At 35.1% G+C, this 22,837-nt stretch overlaps 2 protein-coding genes across 7 annotated transcripts in view; one reads left to right on the top strand and one right to left on the bottom strand.

Annotated features, from left to right (window-relative positions):
• trio (trio Rho guanine nucleotide exchange factor) overlaps positions 1-22,837 on the top strand; it is a 1,041,517-nt gene that overhangs the window by 72,902 nt on the left and 945,778 nt on the right. The gene's annotated exons all lie outside the window — the stretch shown is intronic.
• On the bottom strand, positions 2,399-2,719 carry LOC145689367 (protein GVQW3-like). Its single transcript, XM_081763521.1, has one exon. It carries the CDS (start codon positions 2,717-2,719, stop codon positions 2,399-2,401), a length of 321 nt encoding a protein of 106 aa, XP_081619647.1.

The raw sequence follows: 22,837 nt of genomic DNA, 5'->3' as shown, positions 1-22,837 counted from the left end.
CGACTTATTCTCCAGATTTAGCCCGTATGGCTTTGCCTTCTTCCTAAAACTCAAGAAAAAGCTTCGAGGACCTAGCTTTCAAACAAGTGAATGGGCTATCACAGCGTATAATAATGAAATTTGTGATACTTAAAAAAATGCCTACTCGCGGTTTTTAAGAATTCAAAAGTGGGGATTGTTTTGAGTAATTGTAAAAAGGTTTCATGTAATAGGTAAATTGATTTTTTAAACTCGGCATGCCCCTCGTATGTATCTTATTTAACGAGTTTCTGTATACGTAATCCAAATCTGTAAAATGAGATTATTCCCGTTAACATTATGTACATTTAAATATTTTTATCTTCTTTTTATGTAGCGTGCATTTTATACTTTGTGACCTCACGTGAATTTAAAATAAAACGCGTTCCCTTAACCTGGTTGTTGAGTTTCTTTTAAGGAAGTAAGAATAGCGCTATCGCTCGTTGTTTCCTGTATACAGTTTTCAGTGGCTGACCCAACTGAGCCATCATAATATATAGGAATTATTCATTTTCTTTATTATCTTCGACCAAAAGTCAGGGAACTAAAGTATCCTGCGCCCAGCGAAGAAGAAAAATAATATTTCTACATGACGTCATTACATTTAATTTCCATAACATGTAAATGTTCGTTTACAACAAAATTTATTATCCTTTATGTTGGATCTATGTTGCTAATTTACACGATATGATTTTGAGGCGGAAATGCAGACTATTGCATAATTTGTCTCAATTCGAAAGAAGAAAAAACGTATAGTAACTGTTCACTATATGAAGTTTAAGAGGGAGTATTACATACCTTAAAAAGCCGAAATACTTAGTAAAAATCATATGCAAAATTTATAATACAGCCTTTCTTTCTTTCTTCTTTTTTTTTTCAGCCGATGAATGGTGACCAGCCAACTCACAATATTCTACGAACCACTCAACTCTTGTTCCTTCGAAAGCAAATAATTAATTGAAGTTGTGAAAAATATTTTATAATAGTATTCTTATATAAGTTATTAGAATTTGTATAATCTACCTTATTATGTAGCTAATCTATAATTTGTATACTTCCAGTTTCGAGATTTTGATCGATAGTGCGTGGTACGCGATTTACTTGAATTTATGTATTTATTTTTTAACTGACATTCAATTTGAGAGGAACACAAGGGCAGATTTATCGAGATTACTTGTGATTCGCGAAACAGTTTGAGAAACGCTGTTATCGAAGGTGAAACAACAATGGGTTGTATGCATTGGTGTTCCTTTCTTAAAGTAAATGAATTTTCTGAAGCGGTATCTTGAACTCCCTCTCAACTATATGGTTAAAATACGTATCTTTGGTGGGAGATCCGCGTTCGGTTCTCGGTTGGTTTGTATTCTAAACTGTAGTCCAACCAGCTGAAACAGTAGCTGGTGGCTTACCATTAACGATAGAAACTCATCCTTGAAGTAATGTACCACATATTTGTGATGTACTCGAATAAGAAAATGCAAAAAAATAATTTTTACATTTCTCAAATATTGTGCTTTACACTAAATATTTTATCTGTGGCGTGGTGCTACAAGTTAGTATGAAATGCAAACCGCATTAGTTCCTACCGCGAGTTGTACTCGGGTCAACCATATCAAAGGCTAAAACTTTTAACCACTTATCCACGACTGAACTCTGTCGCTATCTGAAGAACATTGTATGGGAAAATTAGGAAAGTAGAGTAGCGAGAGGAGAGTGAACTTATTTATTTTGGTCTCGTCTTTTTCTCCACCTGTGCAGTGGGTACTCCAAAGAAAGGAGAAAAACTTAGTTATGGTAGTAAATACACTTTGCCATTTAAAACAAGAAATAAAGTAGAATAAGTAGATTTGATGCGAAGAAGTGGGAAAGTTGAAAGCGAAAATTAAAGAATGTTATATTCAAGTAATTTTTCAAGTGAAGTTAAGGATTTCATGAGGTGAATTTAGAGAGAAATCCTCCATTCTGGATCTACGAAGTTTACCTTAGTGTTATGTGTTTTTAATGCGGCAGCATTTAGGAAATAAGAATAGGTATGTAAAAATAAGTAACATATGGAATCATCTTACCTCGGTTTATTCGAAGTAGAAACTCTTTTATCCACACAACTTTGCAGGATCCAGTAAGTCATGGAATGACTTCTAGAAGTCGTCTACTGCTATGGTGTTCGAAGGTACTCATCACTGCTTTCTGGATGGTGAAAACGTCATCAAAAGATCAGCCCTTTATTGGTGCTTTTAAGTTGGTAAAAGTAATCACAGGGAAACAGGTTTGGCGAGTATGCAGGGTGTGCTATCACATACATTTTTGGGTTTAAAACTCACGAACACAGTCGTTCTTTCCCGTTTCTGTTCCTCCTTAAAGAATGAGGCTTGAAACGTGTTCATAACTCCTGTTTCTTTAAATTTTCAGTTATGATTTGATGAATAGTTTGCTTATTCGTTCTCAAGAGGCCTGATGGTACCCTGAGACTTCGGTCATTCAAAATGACATCTCGAACTTCATCAATAATTTCAGTTATTCTGAGAGACATGTTCGGACCTGGGTTATGGTGAACTTGCACAGGGTCCGTGCCAACGCTGAACCTCTTATGCCATTCAGAAACACGACGATTGTCTCCGTAAATCTTTTTCAGCTTCTCAGATATTTCCGTTGCAGTTTTCGGTAAGCGCGCACATAACTTGATGATAACTATTACTACCATTATTGAATTGACGAAGTATCACCAATCTATACCTAGGCGCATTACTCGCCGCACTGCCAACCGGCCGAAAAGGAGAGTATTGCACGTGTTGCCAAGGTCGCACTAAAAATTCGCCACAATAAAAAAACGTCAGTGCCAAAACTAATTTCGCAGCAAAAGAATCAGACTTGTTTCTTAATGCCGCACTGTGTATGATAATGTGTATACTTGTAACATAAAGACACTAACGTAAAAAAAAGACAAATGTATGTTCTGCCTTTGAGTCTGAAGTCTTTTATTTATTTATTTATTTATTTATTTATTTTTTTCGTACTCTCCTCAACCAATTTTGAATTTTAGTGAATAACTGAAACATAATATACTGTATCAAAATTTAGAAAGATAATATACAAAATATTATTAAATGAACTGATTACTGCTTTCTAACCGTAAATCTGGGCGCTCAGTTTTTGGTATAGTTGTCGGGCATTCAAACTTCTGCATTATATGAGAAGACTTGAAAACAATAATTAGGTTACATAATCACCCCATTCAGCTGCGGAGCAATTTGAAGACGTTAACCTATGGGATCCAAACCACATAAGCTCTCACCGGGAATCGAACGCTGATCGCCCACGCGAAAGGCACATATTTTAACCAGAGGCAGTTCAAGATACTGCTTCAGAAAATTCTTTTACTTTAAGAAGGAATACAATGCATAATAATATCACATTGTTCTTCCACCTCTGGGCAGCGTAGTGAAGACCCGTAAATAGAAAATATTGAAGAAGCTCAAGCTCGTGTAGCTAATATAAATTGTGTTAAAATGTTAGGACTCCAAAATATACGGCATTTCCTGAAATAATTTTGTCTTCATATCAATAAATCTTTATTTTTTACTCTTAATATCCTTATCGCGAATGCGTTGTCTTCCTGATGCTAGTGTAAATAGAAGTTTTGTGCTGATACATAGAATAAACAAATATGAACAGAAGTGATGATAAACTAAGCAAAGAAAGAAGTGTCAGTCTTAATGCAGATGGTTACATTTTTAGATAGAATGTTTGCATGTAATGAGACTGAAATTCTTTGTTTGTCGTGATTATGTATCGACACCGATCTTTGATAAAGTGTTACTCAGATTATATCCAGTTTTTCACGGCAGCATTAAGAAGAAGGAATAAGATCATTCACAAAATTGGAATTCTGTGACCAGTGTGGTGTAGATGTTTCTTCTATGAGCAACTTTCGAAGAATGTGATTAATGGTTATTGATGTCGTTAACGTTAATGATATTTAAAATATAGGAACTGGTATTTTTATTTTTGCAAATATCATTCCTGTTGTTTCAGTTTGCTCTTTTACTAGGAGTTGAATGTCTCCTATTTAGTACCAGCTGTATGAGATGAAGTCAGTCAAAAGTGGAATCTGGATGGACTGCACTAGTTTCCATCAAAATCGAACTTAATCTCTTTAGCATGAAAGGCGGATCGGTAGTTAGCCAAGAGATACCTACAGTATGTAATAATACATTGAGGTCAACTGTAACACCAGTTTCTGGATTTTAATTCCAGGTAATTGACACATTGAATTAATTTAGAATTTGACAGTGCAGGATTTTGCAAGATTTATACTCACTAGAAAGTTAAAGGAAGCACGAAAACAGATCATTCTTTGTATTGTAATTCTTAAAAAAAAAAAAGAAAGAAAGAAAACCTAGTAAGGACGTTTGACGAGATACGTAATATTTGATTGGTTGATGGTTCCAAATACAACTAAATTTATATACCAATACAACTATATTCAACTAAACTATATACCAAAAAACTTGTATACGAATATACGATTTCTCCTCATACCTATTCTGTCTAGCAATACAAAACTTTGTATACACATTTCTTATCCCCTATACTAGTTTTTGAGATACATTTGAATTGTGTGCTTTTACCCAGGGCCACTCCACAGGGATCCAAACTTGATGCAAGGGATTTCTGGAGGGAATTTTCCTGACATTCTCCCAATTTTCCCTGTTCATGCACGTTATCAGTCCCAATACATAGCACCTCGGACAAGCTTGTTTCATGTTGAAGAGAATGAACTATACCACGACTTTCCAATGAAGTGTTGGTGCAATAGCTATTTCACTGCCAGTCTACGATTTTATTTATACGAATAGGGTTAATGAGCTCCAGGGACTTACTCTGTTTTCCATGGCACCTAATTTTTTGTGCACTAACATATCTTTGTTTATCGAATGGACTAGGTGTGATTAGGAAGTCCCGTTGACAGGTTCATGTCCTTTCCTTGTCAGTAAAGAAAGCCATTTAGCAACCACAATCTTTATAACGAGAATATCATAGTTTAGTTTCAGCAAGATTGACTAGGTTGATTACATTGTTAAAGATATAGGGCCTTATGCAGAGCTGTTGTGACGCGTGATTAGTGCCATACTAAAGAGTTCGACTAACATAGGATTTTAGTATGACGCTAATCATACGTCAAAACGACTCAGCATAAGGTGGATAGAATCTATAAGCACATTATACTTGGCGACCTGCGAAACAGAATGTTTAGTATAATTTTCTAGGGTTGAAAACGTGTTCTCAACCCGTTGATCACTTGAACTTTCTTTTTTATTATTAACTGAAATACCATTCTTCGCACGGGTAGGATAAGGTTTATGCAATATATCATATTTGAAGGTAGAGAAATAAATTAAATAAAAAGAGCAATGCCTTCGTTGTTGCTCCAGTCAATATCAGTGGAATGTATAAAACACGAAGAGCAACACCTTTGACGTTGTCAATGTCGATTTCAGGGAAATAAATAAATAACAAAAAGTAACGCCTTTGGTGTTGCCCCTATCAGTATGAATGTAAATAAATAATGAATAGCAACGACTTCGGCGTTGTCCCTCTCAATATGAGTGAAATAAATAAACAACGAAGAGCAATGACTTCGGCCTTGTCGCTATCTGTTCCTGGACCAGCTGCATAAATTCGGGATCAAATCTCATCAGAACTCACCAGTCAGCTTTGCGTACCCAAAAACTATAGACTTGACACTAATGTCCTTCATTTTTGACACGTCATTTTCCACGCCCTGTAATCCTGAAGATGTGGGCCAAAGCTGGACTGGAATGGTATAGGAAGTGTTACTATTAATCTCAGCGGGAAGTGTTACTATTCATCTCAGCGACCCCCGAAAATTATCAATTTGACACTAATATAGGTCATTTTACACATTATTCACTCCCCTTACCTCCCCCTTGAGGATGGAGGGTAAAGCTAGACTTGAACGGTGTCGGGAGCGTTACTATTCATTTCAGCGAAACCGAAAACTATGAATTTCACATTAATATCGGTTATTTTGGAAATTGCTTGTTTTCACGCCCCTCAACCTCCATTACAATCGGAGCTAAAGCTGGATTCGAGCGGCATTGGGAGTTACTATTTTTTCATCTTAGGTACCCGAAAACTATAAATTTTAAACTGATATCCCGGGTGTTTATCATCTCTCTATATGCATACATTTTGACACCCGTATGCCGAAATTCGGACTTTACTGGCGATTATATATGGTCAAAATCTATCTGCGTGCAAATTTTGGTGGGTCTAGGTCACTCTTCTCTATGGAAAAAGCTTATAACACATAAGCACTCAAATTATTTTGTTACTATTAAATATTGTCCCTCGCATTGTAGTATTTCATGAGAGAGAGAACTGTTAATTCAGAAAATGCCAATGATTTATGTATAAAACTTAAGATACTATTAATAGGCTATGATATCAATGCTTCTCTATGTGAGAAAGTGTGATTGCACAAATATTGTATTTAGATATGTCCTATTGTTGAGATATAAGTAACAGAATTACAGTTTCTCGTACGGGAAGAATTTGGTTTCAAAGCACAAGTTCGATATCAATGAAGTTATGTACACGCTTACACCCTTTAACCATTCCTTTAGGAGTCAGATTTCATAAAACTTCATAATCGTCAACCTATAGGGTACATGTGGAATATTCATGCAAAACTTCAAGGTTCTACGACGTCTAATAGTTCCGAAGGTTTAGAGAGCGTCAGGAAGTTTTCAAGCTGTCTTTATCCCATTGTGGGTCGCGTCTCGCAAAATTTCGTCTTATCTGAAGCCTAAGTTACAAAGAAATTATTTCTACGGAAACGTCTAATAGGTTGGTAGATCGGGAGACTCTTTCAAGCCCTTCTTTATTCCCTTAGGAGTCACTTTTCACAAAATCCCACCTTATCCACAGCGTAAGATGCAAGGATAATATACAGAATTTCATGGTTTACGCCTATTAGTTTCGGAAATCTGCCGATGTGTGGATGAGTGAGCGAGTCAGTGGATTTGTTCTTTTGATTACAGCCTGTAGATTTCCAAATTTTGTGGAGGAAATGAAAGTAAGAGATAGAGAGTCGATCTGTGGTCTTAACGGGAAATAGTCAATTGGACTACAAAGCAAATTAACTCTATCGTTTTAATATGACATCCGACTATAAAACATGCTTTTTAAATCGTGTAGATGTATCATTGTAGCTTTTCGTGACAGTAAAGTTTACATGGTACGTTGGAGTTATGCGTCTTTTATAGTTGAATTTCCCTTTTGAGAGATCGTTGCTTAATGCCTTTCTTGCTTATAATCGTGGTTTTAATGTATGTGTTACCTTGTTAATGAAAGTTCGATTACATGCACCAAGTCCGCTTTTCCGCTTAGGCACGCTAGGCACGTGCCTAGGGTGCAAAAAATTGGAGGGCGAAAAAAAGAGTAAAAATTAAAATACGCTGGAAAAGAGTAAAGAGTAAAAATTAAATTAAAATACGTCTTTTCCGTTCCGGTTGAGCTACCTGCTTACAAACAAACTAGATCTCGACGGCTAATGTAAATGTGATACGTATAGTTTTAGTTTTGTTAATTGAAAATAGATTTATATTACTTGATAAATAAGAATACTTAAGGACAGTTGTCTGAGGATAACTGATCGGTGAAAACAAACTATTAGCTGTACTAATATTAGGAAAAAATACTTGTTTTCTGCTGTTAGGAGACAGAAGCCGAGACTGTGGAAATGATTCCGTGTGCACTTTTTTAATTATAATTACGAGAAATCTATAAATACAACGTCCGTCCATTTAATACTACTAGCTTGTCACTCCATATGATAAACATCAACATGATGAAAGAATAATAAAAGAAAAGAAAAAAGAAAACAATTATAATATACTTTTGATGAGTTCAATGTATTATTATGAAAAGCGCGCCCCATAAATTTCAATCTCCTGTAACATGTACATGCATGGGATTATCTTGTCACTTGCTTATTTAGCAGTAATCAGCATTTGTTTGTGACCATCATGGCTGCCGATTGTCAGTCCCGGACATGGCGGGTCGATAGGTGGTGGATAATGGAAAGACTCTCCAAAGAGCAAAAACAAAAAGAAAAGAGTTAGAAAGTTAAGGGAAAATCTCTCTCGAACCAAAACTAGCAAGATGATGACTGAAGGAGGGAGGGGTGCTCTGGAAATAGTGGGGGGCGTAACAACTTGAAGTGCCTAGGGCACCGGGAATGTTAGAAACAGCCCTGACATGTACTGTATACATATATTAACTAACGTCATTGATTGACATTTAACGTTATGTTTTCATTTGTTTACTTTTTTCAGTGAAAGTGCTATTAGTGAATGTATGTTTTATTTTATGTTTATAATTTCCCTTTTATAGAGAAAAAAATAAGGGAATGAGGTTGCTATTATGAGATTAACTATTCCAGTTAAACATTTCATAGAAAGTCGTGATCAATTTCTTTTTGTATAGTAATACTTTTCAATATTAGCGCAATGTTAGGTAAGAAAATATTTTGTTTCGTTTGGATGAAAGTTTTGCTGCGATTAATCTACATTCGCAGAAAATATGAGCTATCTTAAAATGAAGAATACGACATAATTTATAAATAATTTCCCTCTCTTTCAGTTTATTATCTTTGTGTGTGTTTCTGTGCATAATTAATTAATTTCTACAGTTAAAAAATAGGCCGCAAGTAAATAAAAATAAAACTACATGTTTCTTAGATGCATGTTTTTGTTTTATAATAATATAATATAATATGTTGTACAGCATCATGATACCTGATTACCAGTTATACTGCACAAACATTGGTTCGGGAACAGCTTAACGAGACGTTATTTTAATAGATTTTGGTATGTCTCATTTCGTATTTCTTCACAAAAATTCTCTTCTTGTTGGCAATACTAATTTCAGTAGAGGTTGGAGTCAAGACACAACTTTCTAAGATCTATCATATTTTTCAAAAGAACCAAATCATCGTGTTTATGTTCGTGACCGAGTGGCTGATGCCTGTAATTTATGTGGGTGTAGTCCCGGGTTCAATTTGCAATGGGGGTTGAACATCTTGGATACAAACGCAATTAATGGTTCAGATAACACTGTAAGCAGTTGGACCCTTAGTGCTGAAAGGGACATTGAATTCCATTAAATATTATTATCGGTATAGTCTTAGAAGAAAGTTATCGTTCTAATTTCAACAAAAGTTCTTGCCTAGATTCGATCATTAAAGCCTGGTAAAACACAACACAGGTTTTTGTTAAATTCCCAATTTTTTTTTATTCGGATTCTACACATGCAAAAAATAAGGTTGTTTACTGGAAGATGAAAATCGAAAGCCTTTTTTTTTTTTTTTTTTTCGTTAGAAAAATGAAGACAGGGCAGTTTCTTGGTGAGGATGAATTTTGCTTGAAAATTTTTCGTTGTGGCTCAATGGTAGGGTACACCCACCTCCATGGGAGTTTGTAGTGGACAACACCATGCCCATGGGATTCCTCTAGGTTCTCTCGCTTCCTTCCACGTGCTCATTCCACCAATTTTCCCATCTACCTGTCGCTTTTCCTTGGATCATAGGTAAGGTTCTTTCGGTTTTCAAAAGTAAGAGATTGTGTCCCCCTAGCAAAATATCCTAGTTACGCCAATTGTAATCACCCGTCTTCTTTAGCCAGCATGGCATATCCGTGTGACGCAAAACGGGAATTTCATTTCATTTTCAGATACTTATCGCAATAGTAAAGTTATATCCTCTCTGCCTTGTAGTTATCGATATAATGCTGGTTTACTATGAGGCTAAAATTAAAATGGTTTCACGTAGATTGATAAAATTGATTGGAAGAAAGAATGGAGAAAAGAAAAGAGAACTAAAAGGATTGATTTAAGCACAAGAACTCAATATAAATTTTGCTAGGGAATAAAAAAGTAAGTATGATTTAGGCCCTGCAATTGATGTTGAGGGATTATTTTAATTACTATACTAAAGATAGGGAATAATTGGACGATTATTGTGGACTTCGAACCATGACAAGGTCTTGATGTTAACACTTGTGTTCGAAATGGTTTCGCAGGTTCCTTCAATAAGTCAGTAATTAAAGTGTTCTTATTAGTCTAAAGTATAATGAGCCTATAGACGAATCTAAGTTAACGTTTGCTTCTCTCTATATCGCCGCACAATTTTCACTGTCATCTAATTTCAGCAGCCGTATTGTATAGATATTGTCGAGAATGTTTTAGTAGACTGATGTAGAATTTTGTGACATATGGCTATCAACGTTTCTTGTTTTTGTTCTGTATTTTTGTCTCAAACTTCCTATCTATCATATTACTGTTAACATGTCTTCCATTAATGGCATCCCGAATAGGATCATGAATTCCACCATTGTTTTGTATGCGTTGATTCACCGCTGGAATTGAATTGGCGAGGTAAAGGAGCGAAACGAATAATGTGTGGATTTAGAAAAACCATGTGACTCTAAATACTAATAACTCCCTGGTATCTTAGGTGATTCTTGCGTTTAGTTCGGTAGATGAGAGTAATGTTGCTTACGAGACGAGGTTTCAGGTTGTCTTGTAGTGAAAGTGCTTTCTCGTCTCGCAATATATGTCTCATCTTATCTCTTGGGTAACACTAGATAAAAATGCATCCTGTTCTAATTAAGGATGGTCATAAAATATCCAGATATCTTATATCAGGATAATCGATAATAATATTTCATGTAACTGAAAATGTCTCAATTGTCATTCTGATAAAGTCGAATGTAACCATCGCTGTCTTTGTGCCTCATCGTAAGCTGTACCCCCGATGGCAGAACTTTGTCTTTCTGCGATGAGCTTTTGTAAGTCAAAAGTTTTCTGCAAGAATTCTGCAAAAATTTTCTGCAGAAGAAACACTTGTGATTCTTAAAAATACGCTTTACGTGACGTAAAAAACAGTTCAGACTATATTTATGCGAGTAGTTCGTCCATTTAAGACATCTACACATAGCAGGCATGTTTTTATACTTTTCTATTGGTTACTTTTTCTCCTCTGGCAATTTTTCTGCACAGGCGCGGCAAATTTTCTGCTATCACATCGCAGATCGCGGCATATTCTGTTATGGGGGCTGTACCCATGTTTCAGGAAAGTGGCACAAAAAAAAAAAAAAAAAAAAAAAAAACTGATTTAACGAACTGACCAACAAAGTCGCAACTATCGGAATGGATGAGTTCACTATGCTTTATGTTGAGTGTCCTGTTTGAATCGTCAACAATATGACGAAGGGTCGTAGCTCAAAATCTCACTTTTCCAGATATGAAAAAAAAAAATAATAATAATAATAATTACGTGGACAGGAAAGCAGTTAAATACGCAGTAACTCGTCGCCTATTCCAGATAATAGTTATGTGGAATTATGGGTCAATTATTGCATATTTAACTTTTTTTTTCCTCGGTGGAATTATATTTCTTCTTTATGTCTGAAAAGGTAAAATTTTGAGATACGACCCCTACTCAAATTTGTTGCCAGTGGCACGAAGTTGGCACAAAGTGCTTTCGTAAACAACACATACTATTATGAACGTTGAAAATAGTATTAACCTGTGCAAATATAGATAGAATGTGTGACTACAAGATTCGACGGATGATATAAGTATTTTTTTGGGCAATTTGAGTAAGATTGTGATGTACAACACTGTTAGTGTATTTGTTAAATACATGGAAAATAATTAATTGTGTTGCAGTTGGGTTCAGCTGAATAATAAAGGTATCAAATAATTAAAATACGTATTTTTTAGAATGCAATAAAATTGTTGATGGAATAATCCATACATAGCAGCATACCTCAAATAATAAGTAGCGTTTGGTCATCACTTGTACAAGTAGTTTAATATACTGTTTTTATTTTTAAGTTAGGATTTTTCCAAATGTATACAAAATCAGATAAAAACGTAAGAAACTTATTACTGCTATTATTATTATTATTATTATTACTATTATTATTATTATTATTATTATTATTATTATTATTATTATTATTATTATTATTATTATTATTAACTAACTAACTAACTAACTAACTCACTCTATGGCCTATGGAACCCGGAGGTTCAGTGCCGCGTTCACAAAAGCTCTCCACTGACTTCTATCCTTAGCTAATTGCATCCAGTTTCTACTTTGTATTCCTATCTCTGCGAGATCCATCTTAATATTGTCCTCCCATCTGCGCCTAGGTCTTCCTAATGGTCGTTTTCCTATGGGTCTACCAGTCAAGACTTTGAAGGCGTTTCTACTTTCTTCCATTCTAGCTACATGACCTGCCCACCTAAGCCTCCTAGACTTGACGACCCTAACAATGTTGGGTAAACCGTATAAACTATGTAGTTCCTCGTTATAAAGCTTCCGCCATTCCCCATTCTCGTTCCTCTTGGGTCCGAATATTCTTCTCAGGATCCTGTTCTCAAATACTTTCAGTCTATGTTCTTCCCTCAGAGTAAGCGACCATGTTTCACAACCATACAGAACAACAGGCATGATTATCGTTTTATATATTTTAAGCTTCAAATTTCTCGACAGAATTCGCGACGACAAGTGATTTTTAACCGAATAGTAACACGAATTCCCTGCTTTTAGTCGACATTTAATTTCTTCGTGAATTATTATTATTTATAGTTCTTCATGCTATGCTACATGTTTTCTGACTTCTTCATAGTATGTCTGTAAGTTTTGAACATATTTTTATGATCATAGACGACGTAGGGGAATTTAGCGAAATGTATAAATTTAGAGCAAACTCGTGACAACAAATTTTAATGTTGTAAGCTATGTTAGGAACTTCTTAGAGATTCCAGTCTCATATGAAATATTTGAGTTTAAAATACAGTAGAATAAGCTATTAGCAGGTATTCTCGAAGCTTACGGTGTATAAATGCAGTCCGTTATTGTTAATGAGTAAATCGCGCAGTCTTTTTTGTTTTGAAGCTCGTATTGTGGTTGCCAAGAAATGAGTTTATCTGCGTCACGAAGTACTGGAGACACTAAGACGTAGTGATTCAGAAAAGGAAGTGGGCGTACGAAAAAAAATTGAACTTCCAAAGCAGAATGTTAGCACGTGATGTTGTTAACCCGATCAATAGCAGTGTAGTGATGTTGGTAACTTTTAGTTTTAAAGTATTATATTGTTTTTTCCCTGTAGTTCTCAAAAGTGTAGAACACAAATCAGCACTACAGACAGGGTCAAAAGGTCTTTCTGCTAAAATAATACTTCTAAAAACTTAAATAGGATTTTCCATACTCTTGCTTTTATAAGGAAAAGAAAACCGTAGTTGTATAGGCCTACTGACCATTCCCCTTATTTTTTTCTTTCTTGTTTCCTTATGCAACACCGAGGTTATGAAGGACAAGGACTACTATTAGACGGGCGTATATTGTCAAGAGAAAGCCGGCCCAGCTGAGGCAGAGGGAAACAGGATGCGGAGGGAGAAACGAGTGGATTCGAGGGAAAGACTCGATCACAACGCTGGAAAGACTTTTGTCTTGCAAGTGCTCGAGTGACTATGCGGCACGCATTTTTGCCGATCCCAAACGTTTCAATATTCGCCCGCTACCCTAGCCATCTGTTTTAAGTTTATGAAAAATGCACAGAAAAATTTGGGCAAGTCATTAATTATTTGCCGTTTGATGCCGAGAACAGAACCCAACCAACCTCTGCGGGACTTCTAACCCGTTCCTCCTCCTCCTCCTACTACTACTACTACTTTTACTTTTACTACTACTACTACTACCACTACTACTACGGATCTGTATAGTAAAACTGCACGCTTATTTTAATGAAAAAAGTATGAAAATTTTAAAGATAATAATAAAAATTCCTTGGGCCGGGTTTGTACCCACGCCAAAAGAGACTTTCATTACCTGCCCGCTCGGTAAATAACTTTTTTGACTTTATTTTCAATCTTATTTTAATTAAAAAATTGTTATGAAAATAAAAAAAATAAAACTTTCCATGAGCCGGGTTTGAACCCACGCCAAAAGTGACCTTCATTACTAGCGCGCTCGGCTACGAGGGTCGACAGCATCTGACGTTTGCTTTCTGCTATATATATGATGACTCTTGTCCTATAGGAGAGATTAGAGGATACCTGAAACGTTTGGGATCAGCAAATATGCATGCGGCACAACAATTTGTTGCATTGCTTACAATACTTAAACTCAGCTTGGTTGTCCTTTAACGTTGTAACTGAGACACAGTCAGTGAAGTTAGGCCTCTTTCTCTGTATCTTCTTCTGCCTCGGCTTGACTGGCCTTTCTCCGGTTAATATACGCCTGGCTTTAACATGGTCTTCGAACCCTACCAGGGCTGGGTGCATAGACCTTCCTGCAAGATCCATTACTACAGAATAGATCGTTCCCCACACATTATCTCGCTTTCAAGGGAGCTGGATTACAGGATCACGCTATATATATATATATATATATATATATATATATATATATATATATATATATCCATCCCGGCTCGTTTTCCTTAAATGAATACCAAGGAACGATTAATCGAGTAAAGTTTAGCGACCGACCCTTTCCAGCAAACTACTCAAAATTCGTAGCTATGGGACCTAGGATAACAACATCACTGGTTTGTATTCGAGGCGAACCAAGAAGCAAAGCCGGGATCGCCGCGCAGATAGGACACACGTTGAGAACTTTGCCATGAAAAGGCACGAGAAACTTCAAGAACATTGTTTATTTTGTGTCGTACTTCGGGACGGCGTTTTGGCACTTCCTCACCCAGTTCTTGGAACCTCGTTTTTTAAAAATTCATTTTAATCATCTATTTGTTTTCTAATTCCACTACGAAATTTGATTTTTCCTCATTGACATTGTAAATTTCAGGTTCTCCAGCTCATAACCGCATATTTGAGAGTTTGTTTGAGAACTGTGTGTGTTAGAATAGAAATTCTTTCTATAGGTTATTCATAGTACTACAACTGGTGTTAACATTATTCTGTGTTTCCACTTATTACAATTGAATGTTGCTTCATTTTTATACTGAAGTATTGATGAACAGTAGCGAGACTACTGTTGTATCTAAGAATTTAAAATAGAAGATAACTAATTTACTCTTATTTTTAGAAATACAATATAAAAATAGCCGTATTACTGGTCATCCTGATAATTTTCTGTTCTTATACAGAATTAGTAGCCGCGCTAGTAATGTTTCCAACAGATGACCGTTTGTAATAATAATAATAATAATAATAATAATAATGAAAAATGAAATATTTCAGATTTACGTTCCATGTTTATATCCTGTATGTTAAAGGAGATGGATGATTAAGATCTTCACGACAATACCCATGTGGGTATGGTTTTGAACACCACAGACTTACATGGCCTAAAATCGGACCAGCAACCGCATGCACAAGAAGTGAGCGCTCTACCACTGAAACACCGTGCCTCCACGTTTCATATAGTTTGAAGAAATGGAACTAAGAAGTGTGGTTATTAGTGAACTAAAATGTAGAGCAGTAAACTCATCACTACGTTTGTGAATCTTTTGATTGACAGCTGTTAAAAGAAAAAGAAAGTTAATTTAGGAGTTGAGAAAGAACAGTATGCGTAAAATCCAAAACCACTAAATAGGGCAACATCCCTTTGAAAGAAAGGGGAAACATTTCGAGCGAGACTTACTGCACAGTCCCGTGCAAATTAATCGGTGGAAAGTTCCTTTTTTTTTTTTTTTTTGTCACATTTTTCGATTTTTTGCTTCATTTTACAGTTTCTTCATTTTTTCATATACAGTGCTACAGTTATTCATCTGATACAGTTGTTATATGAAATTAATCATTTTTAATAGTTATTATGTTCTCCTTCCTGTTTAATTAGTTCAATTACACGATTTGGCATACATGCCACAAGTTTCGAACACACAAGTTTATTATTATTAAACCACACGGAAACAAGAGATGCAAGCATGGAAAAGTTCAGTAATGCCAGTTTCCTTTTGCAAGTAGCCTACAAATTCTCGATGTGATTAATGCCTGGCGAGTGACCTGGCCACTTCAGTACGGGAAGCGTATTATTTTTACGCAGGAATTTTCTTACCTTGTTCAAAGTGTGACGTGAAGCGAAATCTTGCTGGAATACCTAATTGACTATTCGGAAACTTCTGCAAAACACAAATAACCTTGCTTCTCAGAGCGATGTATTTGGTCCCGTTCATCGTTCTGTCAACTGGCTTTATGGGTCAATTTCTTTCATAGGGAAACATCCCCAAAACATTTACTTAGTATATCACACTGTCTGTTAAAAGAAGCCCCTTGCTGTTGGTGTTATCTCTTCGTTGGATAATTGGCGCACATGGACTTCAAAGAGCGTTTCGTCAAAGAATGGGAATGATCCAAGTCGACACGGTTCTTTCGTATTTGGCCTGTGAAGAAGTGTTTCTTCTTCTAATAGAAAAAAAGAAGTGCATTTTTGATATGGTTTCGTACGAACCGTCTGGCTTTTCTTCCAGCTGCTGTAAGTATACAGTGTGTATCCGAACCCACTCCATTTGCCCTCAACTCCCTAGTCAAATCTAATATTGTAAAGTTGGCTTTAGTTTAGTTTTCCTTAAAGAGAGCGGTCATCACGAGGCGATATTTTCTTCCTCCTCCTACATTTTTTTGGAGGGTGGGGGTGAAATGGATACTCTCTTTTTACACTGTTTAATAATGCAATCTATCGTGGTTACATCAGCAGAAAATTTTTGCAGCCAATTCTCTTTGTAGTGGATGTATTCGCAGATAACGTCATAATTGGACTGTGTTTCCCAGGAGTCATCCATTGATAAATTTATAACTAGTGTTGATCATGAGACGAGACGAGAAATAATGCTGTCTCGTCTTGTAAATTTTTGCAAAATTCTCATTTCGATTCTCGGAAAAGCTTCGTATCTGGTATCGTTTTTAAATTTATATACAAAAATTTATTCCTTAGTTTTCTCCTTACTTTCATCTAGAAGTTACTAGAATTCTTCTACAACACGAAAGGTTCACAAAGGATGCAACATGTAAATAATATTTATTACCGAAGTACGCTTTGTAATGACTTGCATATCTTTCAACGTTGATAAATGCTCTTCGTTTTGTCCGTACAATCATTTTATTAAATTATAGTTTCTTATATATAACCATATAATAGTAAAACTTGGTTTGACATCTAAGACTTAGCCTTAGAACGTCGGGCCGGGTCTGTGAGACCCATCAACTTATATTTTAAATAAAATTTTTAACTTAAAGTTAGCGGTTTTGAGTTTTAACTTCGTATACCTTCCAGAAACGCCCGAGAAGAGACGCTAGTATTGCAAACCAGTTTCATTTACTGTTAGTTTGTTTTTAATAGAGCTCTAAACCTCGCATGGGCCTGTCAAAACCATCCCGACTGTTTACGTAACCTTTTTTTTTTTCTAGTTTCAAGAATCTTGTAGGAAGTTTTTTTTTTTTTTTAAATTTTGATTACCTATTCGACATTTTTTGAGTGTGTATATATGAACAACATTTCAGTTGGTATTTTGAGCATCTTCAGAACATAATGGAACGTGAAACAGTTTCTGTGAGTGAAATTCATAGAATTTTATATGATGATGAAATTGAACTAAATGATTTCGATGCAGACCCTAATTTTGAGTTATTTAGTGACCATGATAGTAACAGTGAGTGTGGGGAAGATGATGATAAAAGTGAAGAATTGTTATCTGCTGTCTCCGCTGACAAAACCCCACCCACTCCACCGTTAGATAACTCTCTTTCCAATAATGAAAACTAAAAACCTTTACCCCCTGACATTCAGTACATTTCAACATAGGTGGTGTCTTAGGTTGTTAAATAAATGTATAAATGTCCTTTATAATATTACTTATCTATAACAACATTTAAGCAAGTGTTCTTTTTTGTATAATTGTCTAGAAAAGCTCGTATAATTTATTAACAAAAATATGTTAACAATAACAACTATTCTTTTTTTAAATATAGAGCGTTCACCTCCGGGGCTTGGGGTCCCTGGTTCGATCCCAGCTCTCGCCGTGTGGACTTTGTGGTGGACACACATGCTCGTGGGTTTTCTCGGGGTTCTCCCGTTTCCTCCCACTTTCTTCATTCCACCATTTCACTCATCTCTCATCTTCACCGTCTTCTTTAGCCTAACCGGCATAATCGTGGGACGTAAAACAAAGATTTCATTTCATTTCTTTTTTTAAATAAGCGAAAACTAGTTTTGAGCTGAAAAGCTTTCTTTCTGTTTTAGAAATACTTCTAATTACATAATAAATATACTCCATGATTCTGGATAATCACAATAACATTTTAAAACACATTTTTCTGACTAACGGCTTATTATATAAATGAAAATGCTAACTAACGGCTGAGGAAGATATAAGATTTGCTGTCATCTGTCTTTTCTCAATGTCTGATGAAGAGGACGTTAGGTCCTTGAAACTGTAACAAAAATCGTATAATTATTAAATAATTCATTTTGTTCTGGTCAGAAAAATGTGTTTTAAAATGTTATTATAATTACATAAAATATGTTTTTATTTTTTAAAAAAATATCGGTTACAAATTAATTATGCAGTTTTATGTTCTTAGGTCTTTCAGACTAACCCCTCCGTTTATGAAACTTTTTTCCATACTAGGGTTAAGTAAACTAGTTTTGCTACGCGACTCGAGAAATTTCTTGTCTTGTCTCGAATTTATTTATTTATATATATATATATATATATATATATAGAAATAATATACTTTTCGTCTTATGGGCAATCGAAAAGAAAAAAAAGTTATTGCAATCGCCTAGAATATATACAAGAGTAGCTCGGTCAAAACAAGTCAGAAACTAACAAACAATTCACAGAACACGCGTGAGATAAAAAAATCTTTGTGTAGTACACTGCTGTCACCCATTGTGAAAATTATGAAATAATAGAAAAAAAAACTTGGTCTGATTAATTTACACGAAATTGTACGAAGTTCTATAAAAAGAAAAGTGATCCGAGTGCATTGCTTACAGTAATTGTATTCTGTTAAGATACAGATAGGAAATAAGATAAAAGAGTAAGTATAACACAACCAGCGAACGAGTGCGGGCGGCTGGTTTTGGAACTAAAATGCAAGCAGCAGTGTTTCTAACCGGATTACTTGTAATCAATCTATCACAGTTATGTAATCAATCTATCACAGTTCTTTCTGTCTTGTTCGTAATAAACCACTTCACGCATATGCTCAAGTCAGGGGCGGAGCGATCGGGGTCTTGAGTAAGAAAATTCTTTTGCATTGACATCATATTCGGATGTACTTCAAAAATTAGGTGAGAGAGAGAACTGATAATCTTTCACCGCCACCCTCCTAACCGTCTCCCCAGGGATCCTGGGTCCACCCCCTGATTGAGATGGTACCATAACATAAAGATAATTTTGTCTAATCTCTGTCATTATTTAGCATGGTTTAGTAATTTTTTTTTAAAAAAAAAAGATATTTCTGCCACATTTTGAAAACATTGAAATAAAGTTTTCAAAATGTGGCAGAAATATCGTTAAAAAAAATTACTAAACCATGCTAAATAATGACAGAGATTAGACAAAGTTATTTTAATGTAACATCTCAATCAGGGGTGGACCCAGGACCCCTGGGGAGACGGTTAGAAGTGTTGCAATGACGGCGGAGGGGGAGCGATTAAAATGGGGTGCCTGATAATTGAAGGTTCCTTATAACTCCAGTAAAATTCAGACAAAATCTCTGAATTAGTAAAAAAGAAAACATACAAAATACATTTTCAGGGTAACTCTTACAAGCATTACGTTATTCTAAGATTAATGTTACTTCTGAAATTGATTAGAGCGAATATGTATTTGAATAACAAAACCACTTTCATAAGTTTTTCAAAGTATCAAGTTTGAAAAGAACGAAGTTTGTCTTCAATTGTTATCTCATTGCTCAAAGATACCGGTGATGAAGTAATTGGCTGGAAATCAATCGGCCGTTTCTTACATCAATTTATAAAGAAGATGAGTGCCAATGTTAGATATGTCAGTTCAGTATTTTTAAAAAAGCCACCCAACCTCTTGCAACCATGCGTAGCGCATTTTAATACTTACACTTGAAATAAAAATACAACTGAATAAAGACGATTGACTTTGCCTTTGAATTTCATATGTGAATAACAATATAGGACTTTTCAGATAGAGGACAGGGAGGAGCAGGTTTTATTAAACAAGACCGTACATCTGATATGTTTGAACTATAGGCAACTTGTGTTTACGGACTAAACTCAGTCCTCTGAAGTCAATCGACAAATACCTTTAAGATGTTCAACAGAATAACGTATCAGCATTATTATATACTACAGACACAAATATAACACTAGGCTCCCAAGTTTCAAAATTATATTGTGTGTGAAAACAGTTAGTAGATTTCATTCTTTGTGACCTGATAGCTAAAACCTGAGAGAAATTCAGAGTTAGTCCAGAGGTAATTTCTTTCCTCATAAATAAAATTTATTGTGTGCTGAAGCAATGATACTTACTCTTACACTACCCATACGCTGATGTTTTATCAATACTTTTATTCGAACTCTACCAAAGGGCTGGATTTCTATAATGATCCTAAAAGAAGGGTGCACTGAACCAAATTGTACAAATCAATCCCTAAAGGCAAGCTATCCAATCCCATAAATCTTTAAAAAATGAAGGAAAAATTTCTTCACCTCCTTTTCTCCCAAAGGTTTACATTTCTCGAACAAAAAAATGAAATTTCTTTATTTTAACGTCCCATGATTATGTTGTTTATGCTAGAGGAGACAGATGATTAATGAAAGTGAAGGATTGTAAAATTAAATTTTGTTCTCTCAATTGGAATCAAACCCAGAACCACATCCAATAAAAGCACATGCGCTGGCCAATAGACCAGCGGAAAAGACTTTCACAGTTCTCGAGAGGAAACGTTTTGAGATTCCTCTCTGGCTAAAACTCGAAAAAATAATTTATTTGTCAATCGATAAACATACATTTAAACAGCAGCATCATGAGCCTTAACCTTAACTTGATTTAAACTTACAGTTACAAGATATTGCGGAAAACTCTAAGCTATCAACCCAAAATTAATCTTTTAGTCACTGACATTGTCATTCCTGCGTTTTACAGGCTGCTACTGTTTTATAATGAAATCGAATAAAACGTAATCAGTTTTTATACAATCTGCTTAATACACGGTAGAAGCTCACTGAATTGTCAACTGTGCTATGTTGTTCTTAAATTGGTAATTTCCATTCATAAATCACTATTCACAATACATCTGCATTACTTCAGGGATGGTTCACTACAATACATACATAAGTTACGGCGTTTCTTATTAAGCGTGAAGAGATTAGACTATGCACAACATCTAAACTGCAACTTTAAAGAACCGTTGGATACACTGCAAAGTGAAACTCTACGCTCCCCTGTCCCACCGCGCTTGCCAAGAAACTGATGTAAACACAACAGCAGCGCCATCCTCCCAAAACCGCACAGCTATCCTGGTCAGGTTATACAAAGATTATACATATTGTGTACATCCGAATAATTCTGCTGTTCGAATAGTCACTGTGCGTTACTTTACGAACTAAAGCAACGAATTCATTGTTTAAGGTTTCACGACGAGAGTTTAACATTTTTCTATAAGGTAGTGTACAATAACGTGAAAACCTGGTGATGTGAAAATGTAGCGTCAATAGACGAAATGGTAGATTTCAATGGTTGATGTTTAACTTTGCACCCTATTTGGCCAATAGTTTATGTTTTGCATTGGAAGATGCGCAAATCTTATTTAATGGAATATATCATTAGTTATTTTGCTTTGCCGATTGCATGCATATTCGAAAAATGACTACCATATTACATGAATAATAAAATAATGTATTAAGAAAATGTTATAATAAAATGATGTATTATGAAAATAATTCTATAATAATAAAGATTAATTTCAATTATAGTTCGAAACAAATAAAGTTAAATTAAGCAAAAAGGCGAAATTGTCATTATACTGAAAGTTTGCAGTTTGTCAAAATAAAATGTTTTAACACTATTTACTTATTTACTGTATATTAAACAGAACGTGTGTATACCCATTTACAGTGTTCAGCAGTATACATAAATGATTACATTACATAATATTTATTCTACATAATAAACTAAGTTTATATATATATATATTGTAGGACATTTTATTTGAACACATATATTGTGCACATTCACCTAATAGGCGATATTCTTAATACATTAGTACGCTGTGGTGGTTCATGAAATGTTTGTAGCCGAAGCGCATTTTCCTGTTAGGAACATGAATGGACATTTCAGACAATAATATTGGCGACTCTATCTCATGTATAATATAAGTTCACGCAATAAACACAGAAGGAAATTAGCTCTTCTTGTTTCAAGAGAATGCATTGAATAGCTTGGTAAGAGTTCAAGATATTTTTCATATCGAGGATAGATTCCATGTCTTTATATATTAGCGTACAGATTTTGATTGAATTGCTTCTAATTGGGGTATATATTTTTGCGCACTAGAATTCCATATTATAGACGTGTATTCCAGTTTGGTGCGTACACATACAGCATATTGAATTTTAAGAACAGCAGTGTTCTTGAATTCACTTCCAAGTATCGTTACAGATCCGAGATTTCTGTAAGCCTCATTTAGAGTTCGATTTAGGTGAATATCAAACGAGAGATTTGATCTTATTGATACGTCAAGATCAGTTATTAGGTTAACTGTTGGCAGTGGTATGTCATTA

The sequence above is a fragment of the Thermobia domestica genome, chromosome 7, assembly GCF_964235325.1.
Source record: "Thermobia domestica chromosome 7, izTheDome1.hap1.1, whole genome shotgun sequence".
In the NCBI taxonomy this organism is placed as follows: Eukaryota; Metazoa; Arthropoda; class Insecta; order Zygentoma; family Lepismatidae; genus Thermobia; species Thermobia domestica.
The sequence above is the reverse complement of the archived record's forward strand: the minus strand, read 5'-3'. Positions and strand labels throughout refer to the sequence as shown.